At 40.9% G+C, this 26,090-nt stretch overlaps 2 protein-coding genes across 8 annotated transcripts; one reads left to right on the forward strand and one right to left on the reverse strand.

Annotated features, from left to right (window-relative positions):
- Nucleotides 1-4: 4 nt before the first annotated feature.
- On the reverse strand, nucleotides 5-3,764 carry hspa5 (heat shock protein 5). Its single transcript, XM_084035812.1, has 9 exons — nucleotides 3,610-3,764; nucleotides 2,860-3,009; nucleotides 2,510-2,741; nucleotides 2,257-2,394; nucleotides 2,050-2,162; nucleotides 1,558-1,948; nucleotides 1,216-1,453; nucleotides 966-1,133; nucleotides 5-832 (listed from the first exon to the last, which is right to left on the reverse strand). The coding sequence occupies exons 2-9, from the start codon at nucleotides 2,973-2,975 to the stop codon at nucleotides 264-266; spliced, it is 1,965 nt and encodes a 654-aa protein (XP_083891938.1). The 5' UTR covers nucleotides 2,976-3,009; nucleotides 3,610-3,764; the 3' UTR covers nucleotides 5-263.
- Nucleotides 3,765-6,523: 2,759 nt separating this feature from the next.
- On the forward strand, nucleotides 6,524-25,265 carry golga2 (golgin A2). Of its 7 annotated transcripts, XM_084035196.1 has the most exons (29): nucleotides 6,529-6,616; nucleotides 8,005-8,157; nucleotides 9,937-10,005; nucleotides 10,672-10,809; nucleotides 11,105-11,151; nucleotides 11,472-11,535; nucleotides 11,992-12,048; nucleotides 13,382-13,462; nucleotides 13,883-13,921; nucleotides 14,015-14,077; nucleotides 14,470-14,563; nucleotides 14,675-14,781; nucleotides 14,990-15,048; nucleotides 15,236-15,377; nucleotides 15,569-15,658; nucleotides 16,117-16,224; nucleotides 16,357-16,444; nucleotides 16,961-17,103; nucleotides 17,279-17,497; nucleotides 17,821-17,934; nucleotides 18,187-18,411; nucleotides 19,728-19,827; nucleotides 20,257-20,348; nucleotides 20,490-20,832; nucleotides 20,916-21,077; nucleotides 21,183-21,289; nucleotides 21,412-21,598; nucleotides 21,837-22,122; nucleotides 22,154-25,265. In XM_084035196.1, exons 1-28 carry the CDS (start codon nucleotides 6,569-6,571, stop codon nucleotides 22,103-22,105), a joined length of 3,408 nt encoding a protein of 1,135 aa, XP_083891322.1. In that variant the 5' UTR covers nucleotides 6,529-6,568; the 3' UTR covers nucleotides 22,106-22,122; nucleotides 22,154-25,265. The 7 variants fall into 7 exon arrangements, with proteins under 7 accessions (XP_083891328.1, XP_083891322.1, XP_083891323.1 ...); XM_084035202.1 differs by having other exon boundaries at nucleotides 6,524-6,616; nucleotides 21,837-25,265; XM_084035197.1 differs by having other exon boundaries at nucleotides 20,919-21,077; nucleotides 21,837-25,265.
- Nucleotides 25,266-26,090: the final 825 nt, after the last annotated feature.

A 26,090-nucleotide genomic window follows, 5' to 3' on the forward strand; every position in this document is an offset into this window, starting at 1 on the left:
AACCCCTTCAGGACTGCCTGAGAACAGCAGCAGCAAGCCTCATATCCGGGCTGACGAATATCTCCGCCTTCCAGCGAAGAGAACACCTCTCTCACACTGAACTCGTTTTAAAGTCTTTCAGAAGATTCAGTATGGTTGCTTGTTATCGCCACCCCTTCCCAACCATTCCTCTCACTATTTGAGTCCCATCAGTCCAATATGTACATCTAGATGCAACTACCGGAGAGGAGAGGGGTGACAGGAGCGTTGACTTCAAAATTGGCCTACAACTCATCCTTCTCCTCTGGCTCGCTTTCAGCACCCTCAGGTGGTGGTCCACCCGCACTGCCATAAAGCTTGCTGATAATGGGTTGAACCACCTCCTCCAGCTCTTTTTTCTTGGCCTGGAAGTCTTCCAGCTCAGCTTCCTGATGGGACTCCATCCACTCAATCTTCTCCTCCACTGCCTTTTCGATGATTTCCTTATCCTCATCCGACAGCTTGCCACCAAGCTTCTCCTTGTCCCCAATCTGGTTCTTCAGAGAGTAGGCGTAGCTCTCCAACTCGTTGCGAGCGTCGATCCTCTCCTTTAGCTTCTTGTCTTCATCGGCGAAGCGCTCGGCATCATTTACCATGCGCTCGATATCCTCAGGTGTCAGACGGTTCTGGTCATTTGTGATTGTGATCTTATTCTTGTTGCCTGTGCCTTTGTCCTCCGCAGTGACACGCAGAATACCGTTGACGTCAATCTCAAAGGTGACCTCAATCTGTGGTACACCACGAGGGGCCGGAGGGATGCCAGTCAGGTCAAATGTGCCAAGCAGATGGTTGTCTTTTGTCAGAGGACGCTCACCTGTAGAGAGAATCAATAATTAAGCTGGTGCAATATTTAAATTCTGTCTCCAAACCAGAAAAACATTTCTGATAAATGTGCTAAACCAGATGTTTAACTCACATTTAGAAAGTTCACCCTTTCCAACTCTTACCTTCATAAACTTTAATGGTGACAGTGGGCTGGTTATCAGAGGCTGTAGAGAAGATCTGGGATTTCTTTGTGGGCACCACAGTGTTCCTGGGGATAAGCTTGGTCATTACTCCTCCGACAGTCTCGATACCAAGGGTCAGTGGGCACACATCCAGAAGAACCAGATCACCTGCAAGAGAGGAAAATGTTTAGTAAACACGTTTGCAAGCTCCGTTTGGTCATACTGACACTACAGTAGGAAGATGGTTTACCAGTGTCCTCCTCTCCAGAAAGCACTCCAGCCTGCACGGCAGCTCCGTATGCCACAGCCTCATCAGGGTTGATGCCCCGAGAGGGCTCTTTGCCATTGAACAACTCCTTCACCAGCTGTTGGATTTTGGGGATACGGGTGGAGCCTCCAACCAGGACAATCTCATCAATGTCGGGCTTCTTCAGGTCAGAGTCTTCCAGCACCTTCTGTACAGGCTTCATGGTGGAACGGAACAGGTCCTGGCAAAGAAAAAGATGAGGTTTAAAGACTTGTCAAACAATGTTTTATACAAACTGGCTTTTATTTTTAAACTGAACTGATTGTAGAGTGTGGTGTAACTTACCATGTTGAGCTCTTCAAACTTGGCACGGGTCAGAGTCTCAGAGAAGTCCTCTCCCTCAAAGAAGGACTCGATCTCAATGCGGGCCTGGTGCTGAGCAGACAGCCCCCTCTTTGCCTTCTCAACCTCACGTCGCAGCTTCTGCACGGCACGGTTGTCTTTGCGCACATCTTTGCCAGTCTTCTTCTTGTACAGCTTGATGAAGTGCTCCATGACGCGCTGGTCGAAGTCTTCCCCGCCCAGATGAGTGTCACCGTTGGTGGCCACCACTTCAAACACACCATTGTCAATGGTCAGAAGGGAGACGTCAAAGGTGCCACCACCCAGATCAAACACAAGGATGTTCTTCTCGCCGTCTCTCTTGTCCAAACCATAAGCAATGGCAGCAGCAGTTCTAAAGATAGATAAATACAATGAGAATTAATTATAATAGGAGGAAGGTAGGGTAATATTTTAATTTAAAAAAGGACAACAGATTAATTCATTCTAACTTACGGCTCATTGATGATTCTCATTACATTAAGACCAGCGATGGTTCCAGCATCCTTAGTGGCCTGGCGCTGGGCATCGTTGAAGTAGGCAGGGACAGTAACCACAGCGTGTGTGACCTGAAGAAAGGAGGAGAACATTAGATTCATGTCTGTTTGGTAGAGTTAAATCCTTTTTTATATACATTTATTTATTCATTAATTTATTTTATACCTTCTTGCCCAGGTAAGCCTCAGCGGTCTCCTTCATCTTAGTCAGCACCATGGCAGAGATCTCTTCTGGAGCAAATGTCTTCATCTGGCCACCACCAATGTCAACCTGAATATGAGGCTTGCTCTTCTTCTCAGTAACCTGAAGAGGAACATGCATCAATTGTAAAATACCAAGTGTGTCATCAAATCAATACCCAAAAGACCCTAACAACTTTAACTTTTGCTTCCCGCCGTCAAAAAAGTCAAAAATGTACCTTGAAGGGAAAGTACTTCAGGTCCTGCTGCACAGTGGAGTCGCCCCAAGTGCGCCCAATCAATCTCTTGGCATCAAAGACCGTGTTCTCAGGGTTAGAGGTCAGCTGGTTCTTGGCAGCATCACCAATCAGACGCTCACCCTCGCTGGTGAAGGCCACGTATGATGGAGTGATACGGTTACCCTGGTCATTGGCGATGATCTCCACACGCCCATTCTTGAACACTCCAACACTACAGGGGAAAAAAATTTAAATTTAGAAATTATTAATTAAAAAATGAGTGATATGTAAATTGCTGCAACATCAAATTATCTTCAAAAACAATCAAGCCAGAGAGCTTCTCTCCTTACCATGAGTAGGTGGTCCCCAGGTCGATTCCAACCACGGTCCCTACACTCTCCCTCTTGTCGTCGTCATCGGCAAACACGGCGCCGGCCACCAGCATTACAACCCACACCAGCTTCATCTTCGCTCGGTTGAACTCAGATCTAAAGAAAAATCTGTGGAGAAGAAATGCAATGTAATTTAATAACGTGGCTTTGCGTTCATAACGTGAGCTCTCTGCCTCACAAGTTCGATTCACTGCCAGTTAATTGTAGTGCTGCATGTCATTAAACGTTACCGAGACCCAGCCCCGTGACATATGGAAAACGTGTTTTTTTCCCAATCCCCAGAATAAAAATGCTAAACATAAAAGCGTTGAAAAATATGGCTAAACTGGGTGGAGCACAACTGCTTGTTCACAAGGATACCAGACTGACGTTACATTTTTTTCTCCCATCCGCCGGTAGCTAGCTAACCACGTTAGCGTGGCCAACGGACATGCGAGGGAACATTCTTTGCCACTTTGACATCTTAAAAGCACGTTATTTTTTTACATAGTATGCTATAATCCCAATGACTGTCCAATTGATTTAGAAAACTATGGTAAACGTCGGATAAATAAAATGGTTACATCGCTTTCGCCTGCTCAGTTAGCTTAACGTTAGCTGCCCCCATTTTTAACGAAACGGTCCCAAAAATGAGAGGCCAACGTTGCAAAAAAATACAGAAATATGACGTTATCGTATTATTATATTCACAACAATGTTTATACATACCTTAATTGCAATGTTGCCAATGAGTGTACGGCCTTGACGTTTCCTCAGCCAGTAGCCTCTTATGGTGAAACGTATATTTTCCAATCTATTCTATGTTCTTGCCTCGGTGTAATAATGTTGAATGGACCGTGCGCTTTCCATATATAAGCCGTCACTTCTTCCCCGTCGTGGAGGTCCACGATTGGCTGAGCAGCTGTTCGTTGGAACGCGCTGATTGGTGTCTTCCGGCACGCTGTCCGCTGCTGATTTGCACACATCGGGTCGAGGCGACGTCACGACTTTTTGCCCACGGTGCCGGTGCTTATTGGCTGTCTGTCAAGCGCATTCATGAACACAGTTGGAGCAGTGACACGCCACTCTGGCGACTGAGGAATAGAGAATTTTCACATTTGAGACATTTAAAATCAGTTCTGCTTTTTTTATGGCTACATGTATGGGACTAAAATTCATAATCATGTTGATGTCGTTTCAATGTGTACGACTGTGTAGACACTGAGATGGTATCCTGCCAAGTAATGATGACTCACTACAATGAGTGAAAATGTGCAAACCCTGTCTAATAGGCGTGTGACTCAATAGCCTAAAAGCTGGTTACGTGAGATGAACTGGATTGTCTGGACGTTTCATCAGTGAATCTATATATACTTGCAATTATGGCTTCAGACATCCACCTTGAGTAGCCTGCAATAATTCAAGTTTTAACATGGGCATTCTCCAGCTGTGTCTCAGTTATCACATATTGATCATCACAGATGTAAGTTATTATTTTGTACAGTGTAAGTTCAGCAGGTCACAACCCAAATCAAACAAATCCTCACACCATGGGCTCTCTTATACAACTTCTATGCCAAAAGCCTAAATAGGTCAAGGTTAGATAACTAGTTGCCAGAGTCACATACGGTGCAGTACAGTACAGACTTCAGTCTGAACCCTGTCAAATATGTAGACGTATCCCAGTCAAAGTATGTACAAATCTACAAATGGGATATTTAAGAAAGTATTGACAATATAGGATCAGATGTTGTGTTCGTTGTAATGTCCACCTGTTATGTGTGTTTTCAACAAACATATGGCCCTCTTCTCTTGAAGGCCCATATGTCAGGCAAAATATGAGGAACACAGTGAAAAATACTCATAACTACTTATAACAAAAAACATCCTCTGGGGTGAGATAAAATCACTTGTTTCTAAAGGAAATCAGCTGTAGAATCAATAATTGTATCAATATTATGGCAGTGTATTCTGTCTTCAAGATACACACCCAACATTCCTGAACAAGGTTTTGGTTTGTTTCCGGAAAAGTCATGGAATTAGAAGAAAGAGGAGTCCATCCATCCATCCATTGTCTACCGCTTATCCAGTATTCAGGGTCGCGGGGGGGCTGGAGCCGATCCCAGCTGTCATTGGGCGAAGGCAGGGTAGAAAGAGGAGTCTGTGCACCAATTATTTTTGTATTTGAGGGATTTTCTATAACAGAGTAACACGAACATAGTTTCTTTTTTATTGAAACAAGGACAGAATCAAGCAGGTAGACACTGCATTAGTATGAAGAATATGACATTTGAAACAGGTGAAATAATTTTGGCTCTCAGAAGTTTTAAACAGAATAAATAGCTTCAGATACTAATTATTTTTCTTTAATTACTGAAATAAAAAAAAATAGAGGTTCTTACTTGTTTATCATAAGTTAGACATTACCTGACATTATTTAAATTATTCTAATTCTGAGAAACTTTAATACAATGTCACATTGAGTTTACGCCTGACATGTAAATAAACTTGACTTTACTTGACCCAAGTCTTGACCCAAGTCAAGAGTAGTAGATCACTGTTTTATTTTTAATTTACATTGTGGATATTACTAGACTGGTTTCACTTCCGGATTCCTATCCCTACTCACACAGCTAAAACTATTAGGACAACCATTTCCTGAAATATTCTCAGAGTACAAAGATATTTTTTCATTGATCAAATTTTATTGATTCTCTTTTCATAATTGACACAGATGTGCTTTTTTTAAAGGGCCCCTTATATATGTTAGATACCTACATTTGCAATTGATAATTGTGATTGTGTGAATGCATGGTTCATCTTATGTACTCATACAAACAGTTAAATTGTATTATTATCATTTTTTACCAAATCTGACAGTAAACAGGGCCTAAATTTGAATCTCGGACATGATTTTCCTTCACATATCGGCCACGTGAATAATCACTCTCCAATGACATGTAAATAAAATTGTATGTAGGTAAGTGTGATAAGGGGTTGAAACGTACAATATTTTTAATAAAGAAAATTACCGGTAAGATAGATTACCCTGTTCTTTATTGCTTTATAACAGGTCCCGTTGGCTATATTGAAGAAGATAACATTCCCATAAAAACATAAATTATAGTGTGACAGATTTGATAAAGCAAGGAAAGTAGTAATATTAAAGACAAGACTAAAGAACTCTTTAGCGGATAGGAGTATAATCATGGACTACATCATAGTTGCACATGCATTATTGCACTTTTAACATATCACGGTTTTACCGTTGTTATATTTTTTTATTTGCCACATGCTGCCTTTTAAAATGTATTTGTTTTGTATTATTCATCTATGTTGTACTTAGATTTTTACATTGTTTGGCATTCTGTAGACAGCAAATGAAGAATTTCATTGTACAGAGAAACATGTTTCTTTACTGCATATGATAATAACCACTTTGAATCTTGAATCTTGACAACATACAACCAACTCACACACTGAACAATTGTTCATACTTTACATTTAATAATAACAACCTAATAAATGAAACAGGGATTTATACATTTTAAAACAAGAGATAGGTTGGGTTTTGTCTGGAGATTTTTTTTATGTGGGGATCACACATGGGACCTCCCTGCGACCCCTACCGGCAAAGACATCAACTGATGACGTGGTTCGGTCCTTCGTTGACCAGAGCAGCAGCAGTATGGCCGACCAGAGCAGGCAAATAAAACTCGCTGCAGCTAAGAAAAAGGTAAAGTATTCAGCAACCGACCCGGCTACTTAACAGCGGCAGAGCTTATCCTATGTTTTGTCTGCGGGTTTTGCGTTACCGGTGTTTTCTTTCGTTTTGTTATACATGTCTTTACGGAGCAGGGGTGTTGTCGTTACACGTCGTCCGACCTCTACGCTGTGGCTTGCCCGGCCTCTCCCTCTCCAGTCGAGGCGAGAATGCGCAGGAGAGATCGCTGCTTCTTCCGGGCCTCTATTGATAGCATTAACTTTGGCAGATGATTCACTCTTTTTTAAGCTCTTTAGCTCACAGAGGAGTAGTTAGTCACTTAATAACTTAGCATACTCTCTTTTGCCTAATAGTTTAATCATGTCTTTCGAGCTAACGTTATATCTGGTAAACGTTATGTGGTTATTAGCAAACGTTAACGTGCTAGCTTTCTAAAGCAAGTTAACGATAGCAAGCTGGCTAACTCAGGAATAGTTAGCTATGTGTGAGTGTAAATAATTCTACATAGCTGCTCGGGCGCTTATCTGTACTTTCTGTAAGATGGATTGTTTAAGGGAATGGTCAATAACCAGCGGGTTTTAAATAAACCCTGTGCTAGCATTGTCGCACGGTTAGCAGGGTAGAATGACGGGGACTGTTTTGACAGCTGACACCCCTCTTCCCTGCCCTGCTCTATGCTTTAGCTACTTGTGTTTGGCTAATCAGAAAGATGGCCTTATCAGCTGTGAAATGTTAGCTTCAGGAAATGACTCGTCAGCATTCCTTGCTGTCCTACGATGTTCGTGGATGAATGCTCGTGGTGATATATAACACTTGGCATCTCACTGCGATTCAACTCCAGTATTATAGAAATGGCAGCTCATGTTGTTCCCCTTGTGATTCCCTGTTGTTCCCCTGTGATTCCCTCTGGTCCCCCACGACAGCTGTTATCAGGCATCATGCCCCAAACACACGCAGACTGGGGGGGAATAGTGTTTACCTGGATAAACTATATGTGGTAGATGTAGATGATCATAGTTTACCTCAAGTTATCAACTTCATCGTGTCTGTTTTAGCATGGCGTTGAACAAACAAGTCAAACACTGAATGACTTGTTGGCAGTGGCTATGCATTGCAATCTACATTTGAAACCGGATCTTTTGAGTAGCAGAAAGGGAGCAGTCTATCCTGGCTTCATCTTGGACCCAATTCCCAATTCAGTTAGCTTGACAAGTCCCTCAAGTGATTAGAAATGACTTGTTCTGAGCAATGTCTCTAGTTGGTTGAACGTTGGAGACAGAGGCCTACTGCAATATCTTTAAGAATAATTAATGGGTAATTTTATTAAATATGCTGCAGAGGATATTTCTTTGCTACACTTCTAACACATCTATCGTTTCATTTTCTTATGTGCTGCTCAGCTGAAGGAGTTTCAGCAGAAGAGCTCCCCTGCTAGTGTTGGAGGAGACAAGGGTGGTGGAGGAGGTGGTGGAGCAGGGGCCAAGAAGAAGAGGAAGGTGAAGGGACTGAGCCAACATGATGCACCTTCAACAGACAGAAACTCTCCGGACAATGTGAGTTGATCCCATGAGGTCTTTCCATTTATTCGCCCTCTGCTCACTCTGTCGTTGTTGGTCTAATAACAACTTCTCTTTGCACTGTCCTTGTTTTGTCTTGTTTCTCAAACTTAGCGGGATACTGTAAATATATATTTTAATTTCCAGAACAATATTTGTATCTTAAATGCTGTTATAGCATTAGAATGTATCTGAACTCAGCGTTCACAGAGCAGTATATACCTGATTAAAGAGATCCACATGCATGTAGACTAAGTTGTTTATTTTTTGTTTTCTCCTCGTGGTTATGCTTTGTAGCTTTTGGTCACAAAATATTGTGCCAAGAGATATGGCTGAATTACTATCAAGTTCCTTCCTTTTGATCAAACACACACAGTGCCAACAAAAACAAAGTAGCAGTATTGACACTTCTGCTGGCCAGGTTTGTGGGTGAGAATAATGTTTATCTAAGACAGAAAAGGACACTGGACAAAAGTCAGAGGTAGTTTTATCACCTGACCATAAATACTGGCCATTTTAGTGGCCAGGGTTGCAATGCACCAAAGGGTAAGATACTTTATTAAATATACTGAGAATTTTAGGCACTCCTAGATAATTGCATGGTAAAGTAAATATTTTTCAAGGTACACACACACACACACACACACACACACACACACACACACACACACACACACACATACACACAATATATCTGTCTTAGCTATAAGACACATTTGTTATCATTAATATGCATTTTGAGAAACTATGAGTTTTATTAACTAATCATTGGTATTGCACATTGGTTTGTGTAATATCAACCTGGTAAAGTGGTGCCATCCTGACTAGTAGTCTCCTCTCTATTCTTTATCTATTAATAGCTTCGTGTTTAGTCCATTATGCAGTTATTTTTGGGACAGAATGTGGACAGCTGTACAGAGACTGACTCATTCTAATAACAGTAATGTTAATCTGATTAGTAATAATTATTAATCATAATCAGGGAAGCAGTGAATTACACTCAGATGTTTTGAACATGTCAAAATTAGAAATTAGACTTGTCTGAATTAGAAATAATACTTGGTTAATGAGTTTTGGCTAGTGATTTTAGATATGATCAAAAAACAGAGTCACATGACTGACTGATTTACTGCTTGTCACTACTATTACATTTAAATATTATGCACCGTCTACTTCTGTGTGGTCTCTCTTTTGTGTGATCTGCTTTAAAGCTTTGATAAGCAAATTGAGATTGCCCATGAGCTCCAGCACAGAGCTTTCATGCCGACTGTCATTCAGGTCAATTTTCCTCAGACTTTGTTGGTCAGTAGTTTTCTAAGCTGGAATCTGGACTCGATGCTTGTTCTGATGCATTTCTTCTCCCAAAACATGTTTGACTTTGGTTGTTCAAGACAGAATAGGTTGGTTGTAGAGGCAGATTAAGCAGGTAGGGAAATAAAGTCAGGGATTATGCCAATCTACAAAGACAGAGTGCTGGCCCTTCACACTTATTCGGAAATATTATTTATGATTTGTTATTTGCATGAGTAATTACATTCTTACTTTGACCTGGTTGTTCTGATTATTAGCTATTATTATTAGATCATTCTGACCTCTTGAACCGGGCATAGTAGCCTCAGTTTCTCATCATTACATACCTTAGTAGTCACTTGTAGACCCCCATCCTTTTTAAGATTTCTTGTAGCAGCTGCTTCTATGTGCCTGTTTGTCACTTTCTAAATTGTTCTCTCCCCTTTCACATCTTTATTTTCCACCATCGTTTCTTTTCTTCTGTAGTTTGACAGTATTCTGAAAGCACTTAGTCAAAGTAATGGAGTAGTTCTACCTCCTTATGTCAAAAGTCAGGTGAGCCTCTCTTCCTCTCTTTCCTGTCTTTCTTTTTGCCCTGCTTGTTTTTTTTTCGGTCTAGTTGCATGGCTGTGTTATCTGCGTCTGTGTTCGTAATTCAGGCATGCTTCGGGAAAAACAAGAAATGTATGCGTATTTTACTTTTTTACATTGTTGTCATCGTTGCTTTTGCGTTTTTCATATTTGTTCACTGCCTGATTTCTATGCACTCTTAAAAGTGTTATTTTGTCATTATTAATGTCTTTCTGGCAGTATTGTCCAAGTCAGTAAGTGAAACAGAGAATGGCTATTTGTCAGTCATTCAGTTCAGTGTAGTTATTTATACACTTTATATACTTTTTTATACACTTTCTCACTACAGCTATCACTTTAAGTAGCATACTGCATACTATAATGTAGCTATTTACCACACAAATGGATACTAACAAAGATCTTACATTTCCTCATTACATTATATGTTATCTTAGACTAAAGACTATCAATGCATTCATCTAGACACATAAATTATGTAATTGAGTTAACTGAACTAAAAAAGCTTCAGTACAATAATCAGGTTATGGTTGTTGTTGTTATTGTCTGTTTGTCTGTTGCTCTTTCATCACAACTGCTCTTTTTCTTGGCATTAAACCAGTGTGTGCATTTTTTGTGTATGTGTCACCTCAGACATTTTCTGACGTAGAGGCCATCGGGTCGTCAGCTCCCCAGCTGCAGGAGGACCCAAAGAGCGAGCCCCTGTCTAACCTCGCTAGTGCTAACACTGCTACTAACCCTGACTATGTCGATCACAACACTGACCTGCAGGTGTGTCTCTCTCTTTCTGTCTCTCTGTTTGTCTTTATCCATCTCTCAACTCATATCTAGTCTTGTCATTCTTACTGTACATCCTTTACATCTAAGGTTATATGTCTCTGCGTAATGACTCGAAGTCTGTTGCCAGCATTTTTATGGATATGTGTGTGAAAACAACAATCCCCTGCTTTGGGGATCTGATGTCATGCAAATTATTGTTATGAAATGATCTCCCTGTATTGCTGTGTTGTTTTTCTGCCTGTGGATCTGTTTACCTCTCTCACTCTCTCTTCCTCTCTTTCTGCAGGTTTATCCCGATACTAACGGTAACGAGAGTTTATCAGAAGAAACTAGGTGGGTTCCTGATTCCTTACTGCCCATGACACTTTATATTTGTATAGAAACAAACATACACTGATGGTCATGCCGCAGACATGACTTTTTGCAGTTAAACATTATTTTTAGAATTTGGAGATATAGATTTATTATGAGGGCAAAAAACAATCTCTGGAAACTATGTCAATCTATCATCAGCACATTTAATGTTCGTGAATGAGTTATAATAAGCAATACTACTGTGGCTACATTATATTCCGCTATTAGCCATAGATTACTAATAGAAGAATTACCTGGTCAATGTGTGTGATCGATTGTTTATGTCTGTTGTCCTGCAGACCACTGTCTTCCACAGAGAGCCTGCGACAGCTCTCACAGCAACTGAATGGCCTTGTCTCTGAGGTATGATTTTAGGAGCACACTCGCACACACACTTCTTTGTCATACAGTGTTAGACATTCAACAATAAAACACTTCATTGATATGTAATTTCAGCTAGGGTGTGGTGCATCTATTCTTGGCAGGAATGCACCGGAAGCATTTTTCAGATCTATTAGTTGTCCCCAATTGTCTCAAGCACACTGACAGCATTTACTGGTGCACCGGGTTAACATATTTCCTCTAAACTTGGTTTAATTTTGCACATTGCAAGCGCTATGTTTTCATATTACACTTAAGATATGTTAAGTTCTTGTTACTGCACTTGGTGGTAAAATACAGGTGTTACCACTGCTGACAAAACAGATTGCCCATCTACTATGCGTCAGTACATTTCATATTCAAGCTCATAAGGATGGGTCATTTTTTTTAATTTTCTGTTTTGGAAGTGCATTAATGTGCTTATCTCTGTCATTTCAGTCGTCTGCTGCATATGTGAATGGAGACAGTCCACCTGTTAGTGAGAGGGAGCTGGAGGTAAGATAGAAATCTAATGTTTTCTGTAGTGATGCATTGACTGCTCAGCTGCCGATCAACACCATCTGGTTTCAGTTGAACGGCCGTAGACCGTTCTCATATATCTGAATTTTTTATGAATTTATTATTTTTTTCTGGTCACATTAAAACACGCCTGATAGATTTACATTGGCACACAGCGACACAGATGGTAATGTCACACTCAAACACATGCTAAATGTCATCAGCCTGAGTTAAGAAGACATACAGCTCTGTTTGTCACAAAAAGTCCAAATTTAACTGAATAACCGTACAAGCTTTGTAAGAAATAAGTTATTCAGACAGATATTATAATGACATTTATTTCCATGCATGCTGCTCAGAGAAATTGCAGTGACTGGCTCATCGGCCAACAGCACACAGTCACCTGGAGCTAATGGAGCTAAATGCTAACATTAACAGAGGTTGCATTAGCTGGATTGTGATGTGTTCAAGCTCTACTCGGTAAAAAGGGATAATGCTATCCTGATGTGTTCAAACTTAATTTAGGAAAGTTTCGTTTTTGGCAAGAAACTTGAATGAATGCAATTGTCTAAAGGAGATGTTGTCACAGAAATGGATATTACAGAGAGAAGAGTTACTTTACCTTAATAACACTAGCTCTAAGCAGCTTCTAATACATAATTGAAACTATCAAAGCAATATGAATACAAATGCATCATTTATTTTTTAATCAGTTTAATGATGTGTTTTTATGCAATTAACCACTAGACTACAATAACAAAGTAAAAGGATAACTTTAAACGGATAGTCTGAAGCCTTGTTCAAAAATAATTCTCAGAAAGAAATTCGTCAGACTTCGGAAATCGGAATCAGTCAAGAAAGTTGTAAGCGGCCAAGTCATAGTCAGGTCAATTAATACCATTTGATTTCCAAAATTGATAAAAGGAAAGAATATCTAACTGGATTGATGGATGATTGATTTGTTGATGTATACCAGATTTGATGGCTGTAGAAAATATTACAAAGAAATACAAATATGGTGGGATTCCCTAAATATAAGTGTTAAGGGCTGTAGAAAGAGTACAGAAACACACGGTTACCTTAAATTTCTTCATTTATTAGTTAATCAACCGTCATGTATTTTCTGGTATATTTTTATTTTGTTATTATTTTATTATGGTTTATTATTAACAACACATTTTTGCACCACGTGTAAAGGTCCTATTGTTTTCCTCCATGATAACAATTCACATCAGAATAGGTTTTTGTTTGACTTTTGCCACTGCACTTTATCCTTCTCTTTTCTTTCTTTTTTTCCCTCCTTTCCCGGATGCATGTGTGCACGTGATAGGGTCGGAACCAGGAGCTGGCAGCCGCCCTGGAATCCAGCAACCTAACAAACTCTCAGCTAAATACCAAGCTAGACCAGCTGGTAAGAAGCTGTGTGCGTGTGCATGTTTGTGTGACTGGAGTTACCCTGTTCCAGCCATCCCAAAATTAAAGCATCAGTGCATGTACTTTATTCATTCTGCATGTGATCTTAAATAACCACATACTGGAAGAAGTCATGCATGGTTTTCATGTTATTTATTTGTCTTTCACTTTCTACAAAGTGTAACCAGTGCAAAAGCTGTAGATACTTTATTATAGCACACTTCCAGTAATACACTCAAAGCCTCCAAAAAAGTTTAAGATAAAAGGTCAACATGTCTTTGCGTTATTCCTGTCCTGTCTGGCATGCAGATTAGGTACATTGTGCCAGAATGATGGTTGTTTTCTAGGGCTTGCATTGCTGCCGAACAACTATGTTGATCTTTCCTATACTTAAATGTATATCTTATTGGTCTGGCAGGCACAACAATCTCAGGAGCTCTCTGACCAGCTACAAAAGGTAAACTGTTTTTACCCTCTTCATTTTTCCAGTCTGAAGAATTTTCAATTATTTTCTGGTCATTCATGGACTCTGGTATTTTTCTTGCTTCAGGAGCGAAAAGAATTCGAACAGAAATCTTCAAAAGAGCAGGGAGCCATGCGGGAGCAATTACAGGTAACATCTCTTACCCAAACACACATTGAGTTTGTCTGATAATTCCTTTTTTAGAAATTCTGAAACTGTCATATCAGAAAAAAACTGTCAAAATACACTGTAGCAGTGTATAATGTTAATGCATAGAGTCTATGGTTTCACCCTGATATAAAATGGCAGTGTGGTAGCAACACACCCTTCTCATTGCAACATCCTCCCCTGATAACTCATCATGACAATGATAAATTATGTAGTCAGTGTGGCAAGGCTGAAGCACTGTGTGCGCAATTACTTCAAAACAATTGTATTAAGTGTATGTGGTGATCGATGAGGGACTTAATGTAAAAGCAGTTGACATTACTTAGTCTGACGAAAAGCTGTTCTCCTTGTTTGTTTGTCTGTGGTCTCCCAAGGTTCACATCCAGACCATTGGCATACTGGTATCGGAGAAATCAGAGTTACAAACAGCACTACAATACACACAACATGCTGCACGGCAGAAAGCAGGTGTGTGTGTGTTTTCTAATTCGCTGTACATGCACTTGAATGGGGGAAAAAAAAATCATATTGGCAAGACCTTAGTTGACAGTTTGTTTGTGTCTCTCTTCTGGTGTGTAGCTGATGCAGAGGAGTTGAGCAACCGTCTCCACGCAACAAAGCAGAGAGTGTCGGAGCTGGAGAGAACTCTCTCCTCTGTCTCAACACAGCAGAAGCAGTTTGAAAAGGTAACACACATTGCAGTAATCACTCTTATCCAAAAAAAAAAAAGTATGATATAGATGTAATATATAAAATATGAGAAACTAACTTGACACACAGTGTGCTGCATGCCTCTAAATCAGCTACGCACTAGAGCATACCACCATTCTACACTCCAGTTGTCTCTCATGCGTGTTTTTTCCCCCTAATAAACGTTTCCCTTTTTGTCTCCAGCACAACAAAGAGTTTGAAAAGGAGAGAGACAGCCTGAGGCTAGAGGTGTTTAGACTAAAGTAAGTCATTTTGTGTTTATAACCTTTCTACAGAAGAAGATTTGCTGAATGTGTGCAAGGCAAAAGGAGCAAATCCCCCAAGTCCTGTTACAGTCTGGTAGGTTAGATGAACAATCTCTGCAAATGGTTGTGTGTGTGTGTGTGTGTGTGTGTGTGTGTGTGTGTGTGTGTGTGTGTGTGTTTGCAGCAATTTGAGCGAGGAGTCGAAGCAGCAGAACTCGGAGCTGTCGGAGCAGATAAGGCTGAGTACACAGGAGAATGGAGCTATGAGGCTGGGGGTGGAAGATCTTCGCAAGAGACTCGAGATCGCTGACCTCATGTTGCAACAGGTGCATTAAGACACAGGCAGAACATGTTACTGCATATACACATATATATATATACTGATCATCATTCGTCAACAATAAGTGTTGGATCAACTCTACAGCCAAGCTAGGTAAAAAGCCAGAGGGGTGTTTGGGATTAGTTTGAATCTTGCCTGTATTTCACTCCAATATGTGTTCTTTTTATTTCTCTCCAGGTCTCCAGTCAGTCAGATCCAACCAGTGCCAACCAGCAGGTCCAGTTACTGGTGGGAGAGAAGCAGCAGCTGGAGGCACACAATCACCAGGTCTGTGTGCAAGTACCTTCCTCCACTTCTCTGCATGTGTGTCATACTAGGGCCCCTCTGTGTCTTTGTTTAGTTGGTGCAAAGTATTTTGATATTTATTCTAAAGGGAGTGGCTCTTTCGCAGAAGCTGTGATTTTATTCTGTAGTGAAAATTAAAACAACTCAACTTGTTATCTACTTACTAGTATCCTGCAATCATGCCTTTAATAGAAACGTATACTTCAGCCAAAGTCATTGTAACTTTCCTGTTGGTATTAGCATCACATGACCCATGGGATGTCGTCTACCTTCCCTACTTTTCCTCTCCCTTTTCATAGTTGATTATTTGATACACAAAAGTTGCAAATTATCTATTTTTATTATTTTAATCATGTATGCCTAAGCTTCTGCTCGTTTACCTTTTTTTGGCTAGAAAGTCTTGTTTTGTTAACACCATTTTAATGTTTTTGATATTGTAGCTGATGGAGTCTATTGGCCAGCTGCAGACAGAGAGGGATTGCTATGCAGAGCAGATCCAGGAAGAGGGCCGTTTATGGAAGGACAAAACGGAACAGCTGCTAACACAGGTAAACTCTACAGTAATTTCAACAGAGACAAATGATTGACTAAAGCTCTGAAAATAAAGACAATCTGTATGTTCTGTGTTTTTGATTATTTTATTTTGGTGTTTAACAAATGACTAATTGATCCGTGTCCAGGTGTCTTTGGTGGCAGAGGAGAGGGACAGAAACATCAGCCGAGTCCAAGAACTGGAAGCCAGCATCACAGAGCTGACACATGCTGCAGGTAAGAGGTTCACTTTAATCTTATCTAGTGCTTTTTCCTTTCCCTGGCTTTTCTGCAGCTCCTTCCTTGAGCTGCCAAGTTCAATGGAATGGGCTCCTCTTATCTTCCGGCAATGTACACCTGATGAGCAGTTTCTGGGATCAAGCAGAGCAAACTTCACAGGGAAAGAAGACTGGAGCACACTGATGTGCAGCCATAAAAGTGCTTACAGACTGATGTTTGACACCTTTGTAGTGTCAAAATTACTGCCCAAACATTTTTCTTATAAAGGCTGTAAATCAATCTGTGTGCTTCAGTCTTTTTTTCCGTAGTAGAAGAAATGTTGGAGCTGGAGATGTTAGTTCTATTGCCAAGTTTTAACTTTATTTAAAAGTTTAAAATCATAATACATTATATATTTATTTTATAGTTATAGTTATTTAGCATAATTTTAAATTTTGTAGCATGGTGTATTTACACCCAGCTCTAGCAAAATAATTCAACCTGGTAACTGTAGTCCTGCTTCTTCTCCTCCAGCGTTGTTGTCCCAGGAGAGGGAGGCTCGGGATAATGCAGAGGCTCGGTCCTCCGGGCCATCGGAGAGCGAAGTGGCTCTGCAGGAGGCCCTCAACGCTCTACATCAGGAGAAAGATGCTCTTACCGCACAGTACCAGGCACAGGTATGCATTACATTAAGACATGCTTGGGAATTCCTGTTAAGCTAAGGATTAGTTCATGTCTTTGATTATTGAGGCAGAGTCTTAAAGTGGCTATTCTCCTATAACATTTGCAGAAATGATGCCATGTTTATGTTTAGGTAAGTTTCTTTAATCAGTCCCTAATATTTCTCCGCAGCTACGAGACAACGAGCAGCTGAGCCGCATGTGTGCAGAGCAGGAGACGCGTCTGGGGGAGATGGAGCGGCAGGTGGAGAGACAAGTTGAGGAGGAAGACGACCGCCGGCGCATGCTGGAGGATGTTCAGTCAGACAAGGCCACTATTAGCCGTGCTCTCACCCAGAACCGAACACTGAAGGACCAGCTGGCTGAGCTACAGAATGGTTTTGTCAAACTGGTGAGGCTGAAAATCCAGCTGACCATCTGTCCTTTTATTTTAATGACACATTTTGAAAATGCTGTTATTTATATATCCTTTTTCTTTGGTCTTTTGTCCTAATTTGCTATAATTATTTAAGGACCATATCCATCGTCTTTTCTTCTTCCTGCTGGCCGTCTTGTCTTAAATGCATTTTGTATCTATATCTTTTTCTTTTTTTATTGGTCTCTCACAATTAGTTAATTATTTTTCACAAATTAGGAAAGTTCATAGCAAGTATTAGCTTAAAGGTTGACTGCTGTCTTGAAGCCAACATTCTTGTTTCTCCTTCATTTGAACAGACTAATGAGAACATGGAGATGACCATTGCCATCCAGTCAGAGCAACATGTGAAAAAGGAGCTGGCTCGCAGACTGGGTGAACTGCAAGAGGAACTGCACAACAGCAAGGAGCAGGTACGGTCATGCACCAAACACTCTCAATGACAAACCCAATTTGAGGTCTAATGATGGTGTTTCGTCATATTTTTTGTCTTCATTATACTCTTATCTTGTGGAATCCTATGTTTTAAGTCATTTTTCAATAGTTGTTGTATGCCATACACATACGAGTGCATTCACACAATACAAAGAGATAAAAAAATATATATTATTTTTTTTTTCAAATCCTCTCAGTTTTTATTTCCCTCTTTGTTTCCTTAACTCCAGCTGGAACTGAAAAGTACGGACATTCAGGGTCTGATGGAGCAGCGGGATCAGGTAGTGGCCCAGCTGCAGCAGTACTGTGCTGGCTACCAGGCCCTGGCCTCAGAGAGAGAACAGATCCACCACCAGTATCTGCAGCAGATCCAGCTCATGGACCGGCTGCAGCACGATGAAAGCCAGGGTCGTGTGCAACTGGAGATCAGTCACAATCAGCTCAAGCAAGCGCAGGTGTGTATTCCAGGAATAAGGCCTTGTTCACATTAGGGCTGAACGATTTTGGGAAAAGATCTAATTGCGATTTTTCTGACAGATATTGCGATTTCGATTTGATTCACGATTTCCTTCAAATCAAGCTTCAGTGCAATATTCACAATGTACAGTAACATTAAAACATTTAATGCTATTACTCTAATGCAAGGACTAAAGTTAAAAATTGCTTCCAAATGAATTTATTAACAAGAAACATGCATGTTCATTCTTTAAAGTCCTTGACCAATGGCAGTTATTACAAATGAACTAAAAGAGCCATCTTTGACTGTCTTAAAATGTTCAAAAATCCTTAACTGTAATAATTTATTTGTAAATCAAATACAAAATCTGTTATTGAAATAAAATGACCCTTCTAAAAAATATGTCAGACATTAAAATAGGTGGGTCATTCATTTATGGCTTACCACTTTTTCTTTACACTCCGCGTATAGCTGTGGGACGGCAACCTGTTAGAAGTCGGTGCGGGAGGGAATGGTATATCTGTCCAGCGTGCGGAGGAGGTTTTTAAATCCGTCTTTCCGGTGTCTTCCGCTGCTCTTATCGTACGGAGTTACACTAGCAAAAGATGCTGTAATTGTAGTCTGTTTGCTACAGTGGGCCTGATCATCATAGTCACCGGACTTTTTACCGGACTTTTTACCGGACTTTTTCGTCATGCACGCGTCATGCAAATGTCTGTGGTGATTTTTCAAGTGCCGGCGTTGTGCCGTAATCAGCGCCCCTGCCGTGAAATGCACCCTCTCGCGGGAGATTATATCACCGGTATATATTGGTTGTGTTTCCGCTGGATGTTATAACTTTAGCGCGACAGGTTTTGCACAGTACCCGTTTCTGGTGCAGCCTCAAACCCGAAATACTCCCAAATGACGGACGTGCTGTTTTTCTTGGCGATTAAATCCCCTAACTCCGCTTCTGGTCCAGTTGAAGTAATTTCTGACTAATTACAAATACGGAGCAGGTTAATACTGATTTCTTAGCGTGACCTGTTCACGAGTAGTCTGATTGGTGAGCTTGGCAGGATGGTCGGGAGACGGCATGTATGTGTAAAATAGTTGACAACAGATCCTGGGTGAGTCAGGAGTGCTGCAAAAACCGCAGCTTTGGCGATCACATGATCGCGTTGTCTGAAATCGCAATTTCGGTCAGAAAACGATAAATCGTTCAGCCCTAGTTCACATGATCATTGATGTATGAACAACTTCATAATATAGCTTGAGACGGCTCTCGTGGCTCTGGAGTCAGTTTGTTTTGAATGACTCTGTCACCCTCTACAGGATCATTTGGAGCTGTTGGTCAAAGACAATGAGCAGCTGAAGACTGAGGTGAAGGAGCTGCTCAACAGCTCAACTCTTGCCTCGTCATCCCGAGACCAAGGTAAGATTTGTCTATTTTTTTTTACACCATTTGTCTTTTATTGTCATTGTGAAACATGCTTCATGTTGTATTATTTTGTGTGCTCTCCTCACACCTCAGGAATCACATGTTCAGCAGCATAGTGGCTCTCCCGTTTAACTGTTTTTCATTTGAAAGAAATTAAACATAGAAACTGAAAAATGTACTCCTTTACAAGCACAAATTGTTATTGATGCAAAGCTTACAACACATTCTCATAGCAGAGCTGCAGCACCAGCAGTTTCAGAACTGCATTTCCTTTGTAACCTGTGCCACCTACTGGCCAGGAAGTTAAGAACAGCCGTAATGTTGCGGCTCCTGTGGAGAATGAGTGTTAAGGTATAAGATCACTGACTTAAAAATGGGAAAAAATGATCTGTAATCATTATAATTTGTCATTATATCACTTAGGTGATGGAGTGGAGAGCCAGTCCCTGCAAGAGAGCCCAGAGAAATCCTCTTCCATAGTTATCCCAGAAGACTTTGAGAGCCAGAAGGAGATGGTGAGGGCGGTGATGAATGTTTGTCATCAAAAAAGCATTTCTAATTACAAATAAGGCAAAAGTTTGGCATTACCCTCATTTGATCCTCTAAGGCAGCTCTCTCCTGCCATCCTCATCCTCACCTTTTCTTCCTCGCCATAGGAGGAGTTTATCCGTGGAGCTTTGGCTCAGCTGGAGGCAGAGAGGGACGAGGCCAGAAGACAACTGGCAGAAGAGCACAGGCTCCACATCGCAGCACGGCACCAGACCACTGTGGCCCTCAGCCTTGAGCACCAACACTACAGCCACGCGCCTGTTCATGACCATCATCACGATCATGATCACGATCACGATCACGGTCACGATCACGGTCACGATCACGATCACGGTCACGATCACGGTCACGATCACGATCACGGTCACGATCACGGTCACGATCACGGTCACGATCACGATCACACTCAGGGCCAACACAGTCACTGTGAACACAGTCACGAGCATTCAGGTGAGGAAAACTACATTTGTGGTCAAATTTGTACAATGAAAAGGACAAGACTGCATTTTCTAAATCTGCTATCGCCTTCACAGAAGGAGGAGTACCAGTGGAAGTTCATCAGGCACTGCAAGCTGCCATGGAGAAGCTTCAGGAGCGTTTCACCTCCCTCATGAGAGAGAAAGCTGACCTGAAGGAGAGGGTGGAGGAGCTGGAGCACCGCTGCATCCAGCTGTCTGGAGAGACTGACACTATCGGTGAGACAGTAGGATATATTTGTTGTATTACTTTCCAAATGAGGTTTGGTTGAGTGTACAACTCCCTCACTCATCCCCATACTACCTTCTCTTTCTGTCTTTCAGGAGAGTACATAGCTCTGTACCAGAGTCAGCGGGCCATCATGAAGCAGAAGCACCTGGAGAAGGAGCAGTATATCAGCATGCTGGCCCAGGACAAGGAGGAGATGAGAGTACGGCAACGCAAACTTTTTCTTTTGGAAATAACCATCAAAGCACTTTATTGCAGTTTCACAAGATGTTTGTCCTGATGCATGTTTTATCTAAATTTTCTTGTTTCTCCGATGTCCATCAGGCGAAGCTGGCCGAGCTGCAGGATCTGGTGATGAGGCTGGTGGCTGAGAGGAACGACTGGTACAGCCGCTACACCGGAGCTGTAGCCGGCGCAGGCTCGGTGAACCCCGACCTCCTTCCTGTTGGGGAGCATCACACTCACCCAGAGCACCAAACGCACACGCAGCTCAATGCTGTCAATGGAGCAGGTGGGCACATCCTGTACTACTGTATGCACACTTAAGCTGTCCCTGCTACAGCATAAACTAATGCAAAAACAATTTCTTCATTTTGCTTTTGACCATATTTACATGGCCATCAGACAGCAGCATTTACCCACATTTTTTTTTGTATTAAGAATAAAAAAATTGCTTGTTGTTTTTAAGATTGTATGTCTTTTTTAAAATATAATTTCATCATGCTCCCCTCTGTCTCTTTCTGTTTCAGAAGCCATGGAGGTTATTCCTCTGTCAGAGCCCACCACAGGCCTGGAAGCCCCCATGTCTCAGACGCTGTCGAGTGGGTCAGCCCAGAGTGACTCCAGGGCCCTGGTGCCCAAAGAGGACGGTACGGCCCAGCAGATCATGCAGCTGCTCCAGGAGATCCAGAACCCCCAGGGAGCACTAAGATCACCCCCCTTCCTCGGGGAGAACCCCTGCATCCCCTTCTTCTACCGACCCGACGAGCAGGATGAAGTCAAGATCCTGGTGGTGTGAGGTGTGGGAGTGAGTGTGTGTGCGTGTGTATGTGTGTGTGTGTGTGAGATACATGTCTTCAAGTCTGGGGAATATTAAACACCACAGTATACCATGTCTGTAGCTTGTTATATTCACAAACACTTCTCCAGACATATGAGACCCTGCAACATTGGTCCCATATATGTATTTGTCTTCAACCCAGTTACATTACAATACCCCCTCTCTCTTCTGTGTTTTGGCACTAAATCGCGCATGGTTAAAAAGAGAGTATTTTCTATTTGTTGTTTTTATGGGGTGGGGGTTTGTCCATAACGCTCTTCCCAGAGAGATGACCAGTATTTCTTTATGCAATCTGATCATTCTCCATACCACCATTTTTAACCACCATCCTCTCGTCTCCCATTTAACACGTAAGTGCAATAAAGGGGCCATATATTATGCCCCCTTGCTGATACAGTACTTCTAAAGCTGTTAAAAATGATCAGCCTGTTTGTGTGCAACTTTAGGGCAAATCTCAGTTTTACACAATTCACTGTACAAATGCCAAAAAAAGAGCATTGCGTTTGAATGTAATAGCCTGAATATTTACCCGTATGTTTGTGTGATGTGTGGAGAACTCATGATGGTTAAACGAGGAGAAGAGATGCAGCGTGGGAAGTCAAATGGAGAAACTGAGGGCGCATAATGGCTTTTGAACTGTTGGCGCTGTTCATTTTCAAAGTCTAGAGCTCGCTAGTTATGAGGTGAGGTTCAGGAAGAAAGAGGCAGGTGTTGCAGAATGGTATTGGTCCTGGAATGGTCTTTTCTCTCCATTTTTTGTCTTTTCCCTCCAAACACTGAAAATAAGTCTTATGTTTGTACAGTGCGAAATGTTAATATATGTGAAACGACTGTGTTGTAATGTCATGTCATCCTGTTAGACTGAGAGAAAGTCCTCACCGTTATGAAAAGGTGGTTTCTAAAGTCACAGAGGGGATAGATGCAATTTAAAGATCCAATGAAGAAAAAAAACATTTTGGTCAAAATGAATAAGGCATTATTGTGAGAGTGTAATTCAGATAAATAATAGAGCTTGGGCTGCTGTACTTCAAGCTGCGTGCCACATTATTTTTTTCTTTCTCTTTGTTATTAGCATGATAGATACTAAGGTGCAGTGAGTGGAGGACGTTACACAAAGTGTGGTGTTTAAATCTCTTGATCTGTACTGATGACATCTTTCTTATTCAAATCATCTCTAATATCTGAGGCATTTGGTTGGCCTCATCAAGTATGTCCATACTCTTTTTTTTTTTTTTTCCCCTCATCAGAGCTGTTTAACCATAACTGAGCCCTAACCTCAATTTCATGGGGTCTTTAAGTTTCTCAAGAAATTGACACTATTGATTAGAACCTGTTCTTTTCTGTTACGATTGCTTGTAGTTCCACATATCAAAGGTGAATTGATGCACATCCTTTACAACTGGACTGTATGAGTGTAGGTGGTGCGTGTTCGATCCAAGTCGTTTCCTCTTGAGCCGAGGTTGCATCTGTTGTACTTTTTTTGTAGAGTTCTATCAGATTATATAAGTATGATTGCACTAAACTGTACAAAGCTTCTCATTCATCTCTGTCCTCTGCGGCTGGTCGGGCAGGGATGTTTCTACCATAGCTGGCTTAATCATTTCTGTGGAGGAAAAAGGGAATCCTATGAAGCTTCAGTCTTAAGCTGAGGGTTCCAGTGGAAGCAAATTAATTTAATTGAAAGTGTGTGCGTGTGTGTGTGTGCGCAGCGTTGCACTCCGATGAATTGTAAATATGAATAGAAGGGGACATTTAGTTGCGTCGTAATTCCGAAGGTGAGGGACCAATCAGGATTTGAGAAAATAAACAACTCTTTCCAAAAGTAGTGATGTTCATATTTTGTAACTCTTGCATCGGCAACACTTGAGTCAACCTGCTTTTGGCCATTGGAAACATGAAATCCCAACATGGGGACGGACTTCATACCGTTTCACCTACCTTTAAGGGAGAGAGGCTCATATTCACAAATCTAGATTGGAGGATAGATTGATTGATCCCTTCATTGTGGAGCGCTTTCCCTTTGTAACCATGAGCTCCGCCATCACAGCTCATTTTGTTCCATTTCAGATTAATTCATGGAAGAGGTCTCTGGTTTTTTAAGAGTCTTTCCATGATTTTAATATGCAACGACATGAGAGTCATACAACAATTCTGTTATTTTAACCTTGTCATTAGGATGTTTGACTTTTAAGGTCCTCTTTGTTGTGTTGGCTTTGAGGTAGAGGGCACGTTTGTTCAGTTATTAAATATTTATCACAACATGCAACAGGGCAGAAAGCATGAGTGAAAATTCTGGTATTGTAAGCCTATTATACAAAGCAAAATGTAATATGTGGAGGCCATATGTACTTGGTGTTTTGTTTTTACAGGCAAAGTACTACACTAAACCGCAGCACTTTGTTAGTAACAGCTAGTTTTTGAATACATTTACTTAAATCATTCTTGATTAAGGAAAAAAAAAACAATTCCTTGCTTCTTAGCATTCTGTCACTTTTTGGGTTTCCTTTTTGAAACATTGCCACAAATATGATTTTTGTGATAATTAGCGTTTTGTTAAAAAATGAGGTAAATACACCATTAAATCAATTTAGTGTTGTTTTGGGGCTAGTAAAACAACAAATAAAACTGGATGAAATTACATCCCACACTCTCTAATTCACTGTTAAATATGTTATGCGTGATTGAAACAAACCTTGAGAAAGCATTTATTGTCTCTACTGTAAAAGAGGTGGTGTGTATATACTGTAACTGTGTAACATATTGTATATTCATTATGCCTGGTGTGTGGGGGTAAGGCTTCTCTGCCATGTTTACTGGCAGTGTGGACTGTGTGTTTGAAAGTTAGTTCAGACTGAGGGCGTTGGCAGTTACTGACTGGCTGTGGTTTAATACAAAGATTGACTAAAGAAGAGGAAATATTCTATTTATTTGGAATAAATTAGTATCTCAACTAATCAGTTTTAATGTAAAATAGAAGTCACTTTTGGGTGGAAATGAAGGATCGTTCAGAGAACTGATTTGTTCGAAGGCTGCTTCTGACAGAAGCTTTCTGACTTGTTTCTTCCTCGAGTAATATTTTCTCCCCTTCTCCTGAATAAAACTGATTGAGCAACTTGAACCCATGTTGTGTCTTGATTTCTTCGTTGTGTTTGATACTTTAAACCTCGGCAGAAATCTACAGCATGCAGTTTGACTCAGATTGGAAAAGCAAAGTGACTATACAAATTTTAAACTATCATATTTTTTTCAAACCCATATTTTCTGATGGAAAATACGTTTTGGGTTTTTATCTTTTACCAGTTCATACTCAAGTCCCTCCATGAATTTATGAAACTACTTTCCATCACGTTAGATGTTGCAGACATTTTCATTATTGATTCAACTGCTGTTTTTTTTATTTTTTTATTTAACCATTTTAACTAATGTATATCAGAAAAAAAGAGGGGGAAGCTCATCATAATTTTACTCCAGACCAAGCTGTTTTTTTGTTAAAGATCACTTCCATTCATTAAATTCTCCTCCGTTGCCAGATCCAGTGGAGCTGTTCTGCTGACGTTGAAATAAAGAAAACAGAGAGGAAACGTCATCCAGTACACTGAGGTTTCTTTAATGTGTTGACAAAGCACAGCAGCCCTGCAGGGTAAAGTCCCTGTTCCATCCACAGTAGTCAGAACAAGATGCAGGACCCGGATGCTGCAGGAGTTCACACATTCACACCATCCCTTTCTGCTCTTCGACACAGAGAAAAACAAGAAAAAACAAATCCTCTCTGCTACCATCTAAATATCAAACAACCTGCCAACGTCCACATATGTCACTGCATTACACATTTTTATACGTTTTTCAAATATTTCCTGATACACATACTCATTTATTCTTAATCATTTAAATATTTAGGAGACTAAATTCTCTAGAAGGCGGAAGTAAAAGTCCCATAAGATGC

The sequence above is a fragment of the Eutrigla gurnardus genome (assembly GCF_963514095.1).
Source record: "Eutrigla gurnardus genome assembly, chromosome: 19".
Lineage (NCBI taxonomy): Eukaryota > Metazoa > Chordata > Actinopteri > Perciformes > Triglidae > Eutrigla > Eutrigla gurnardus.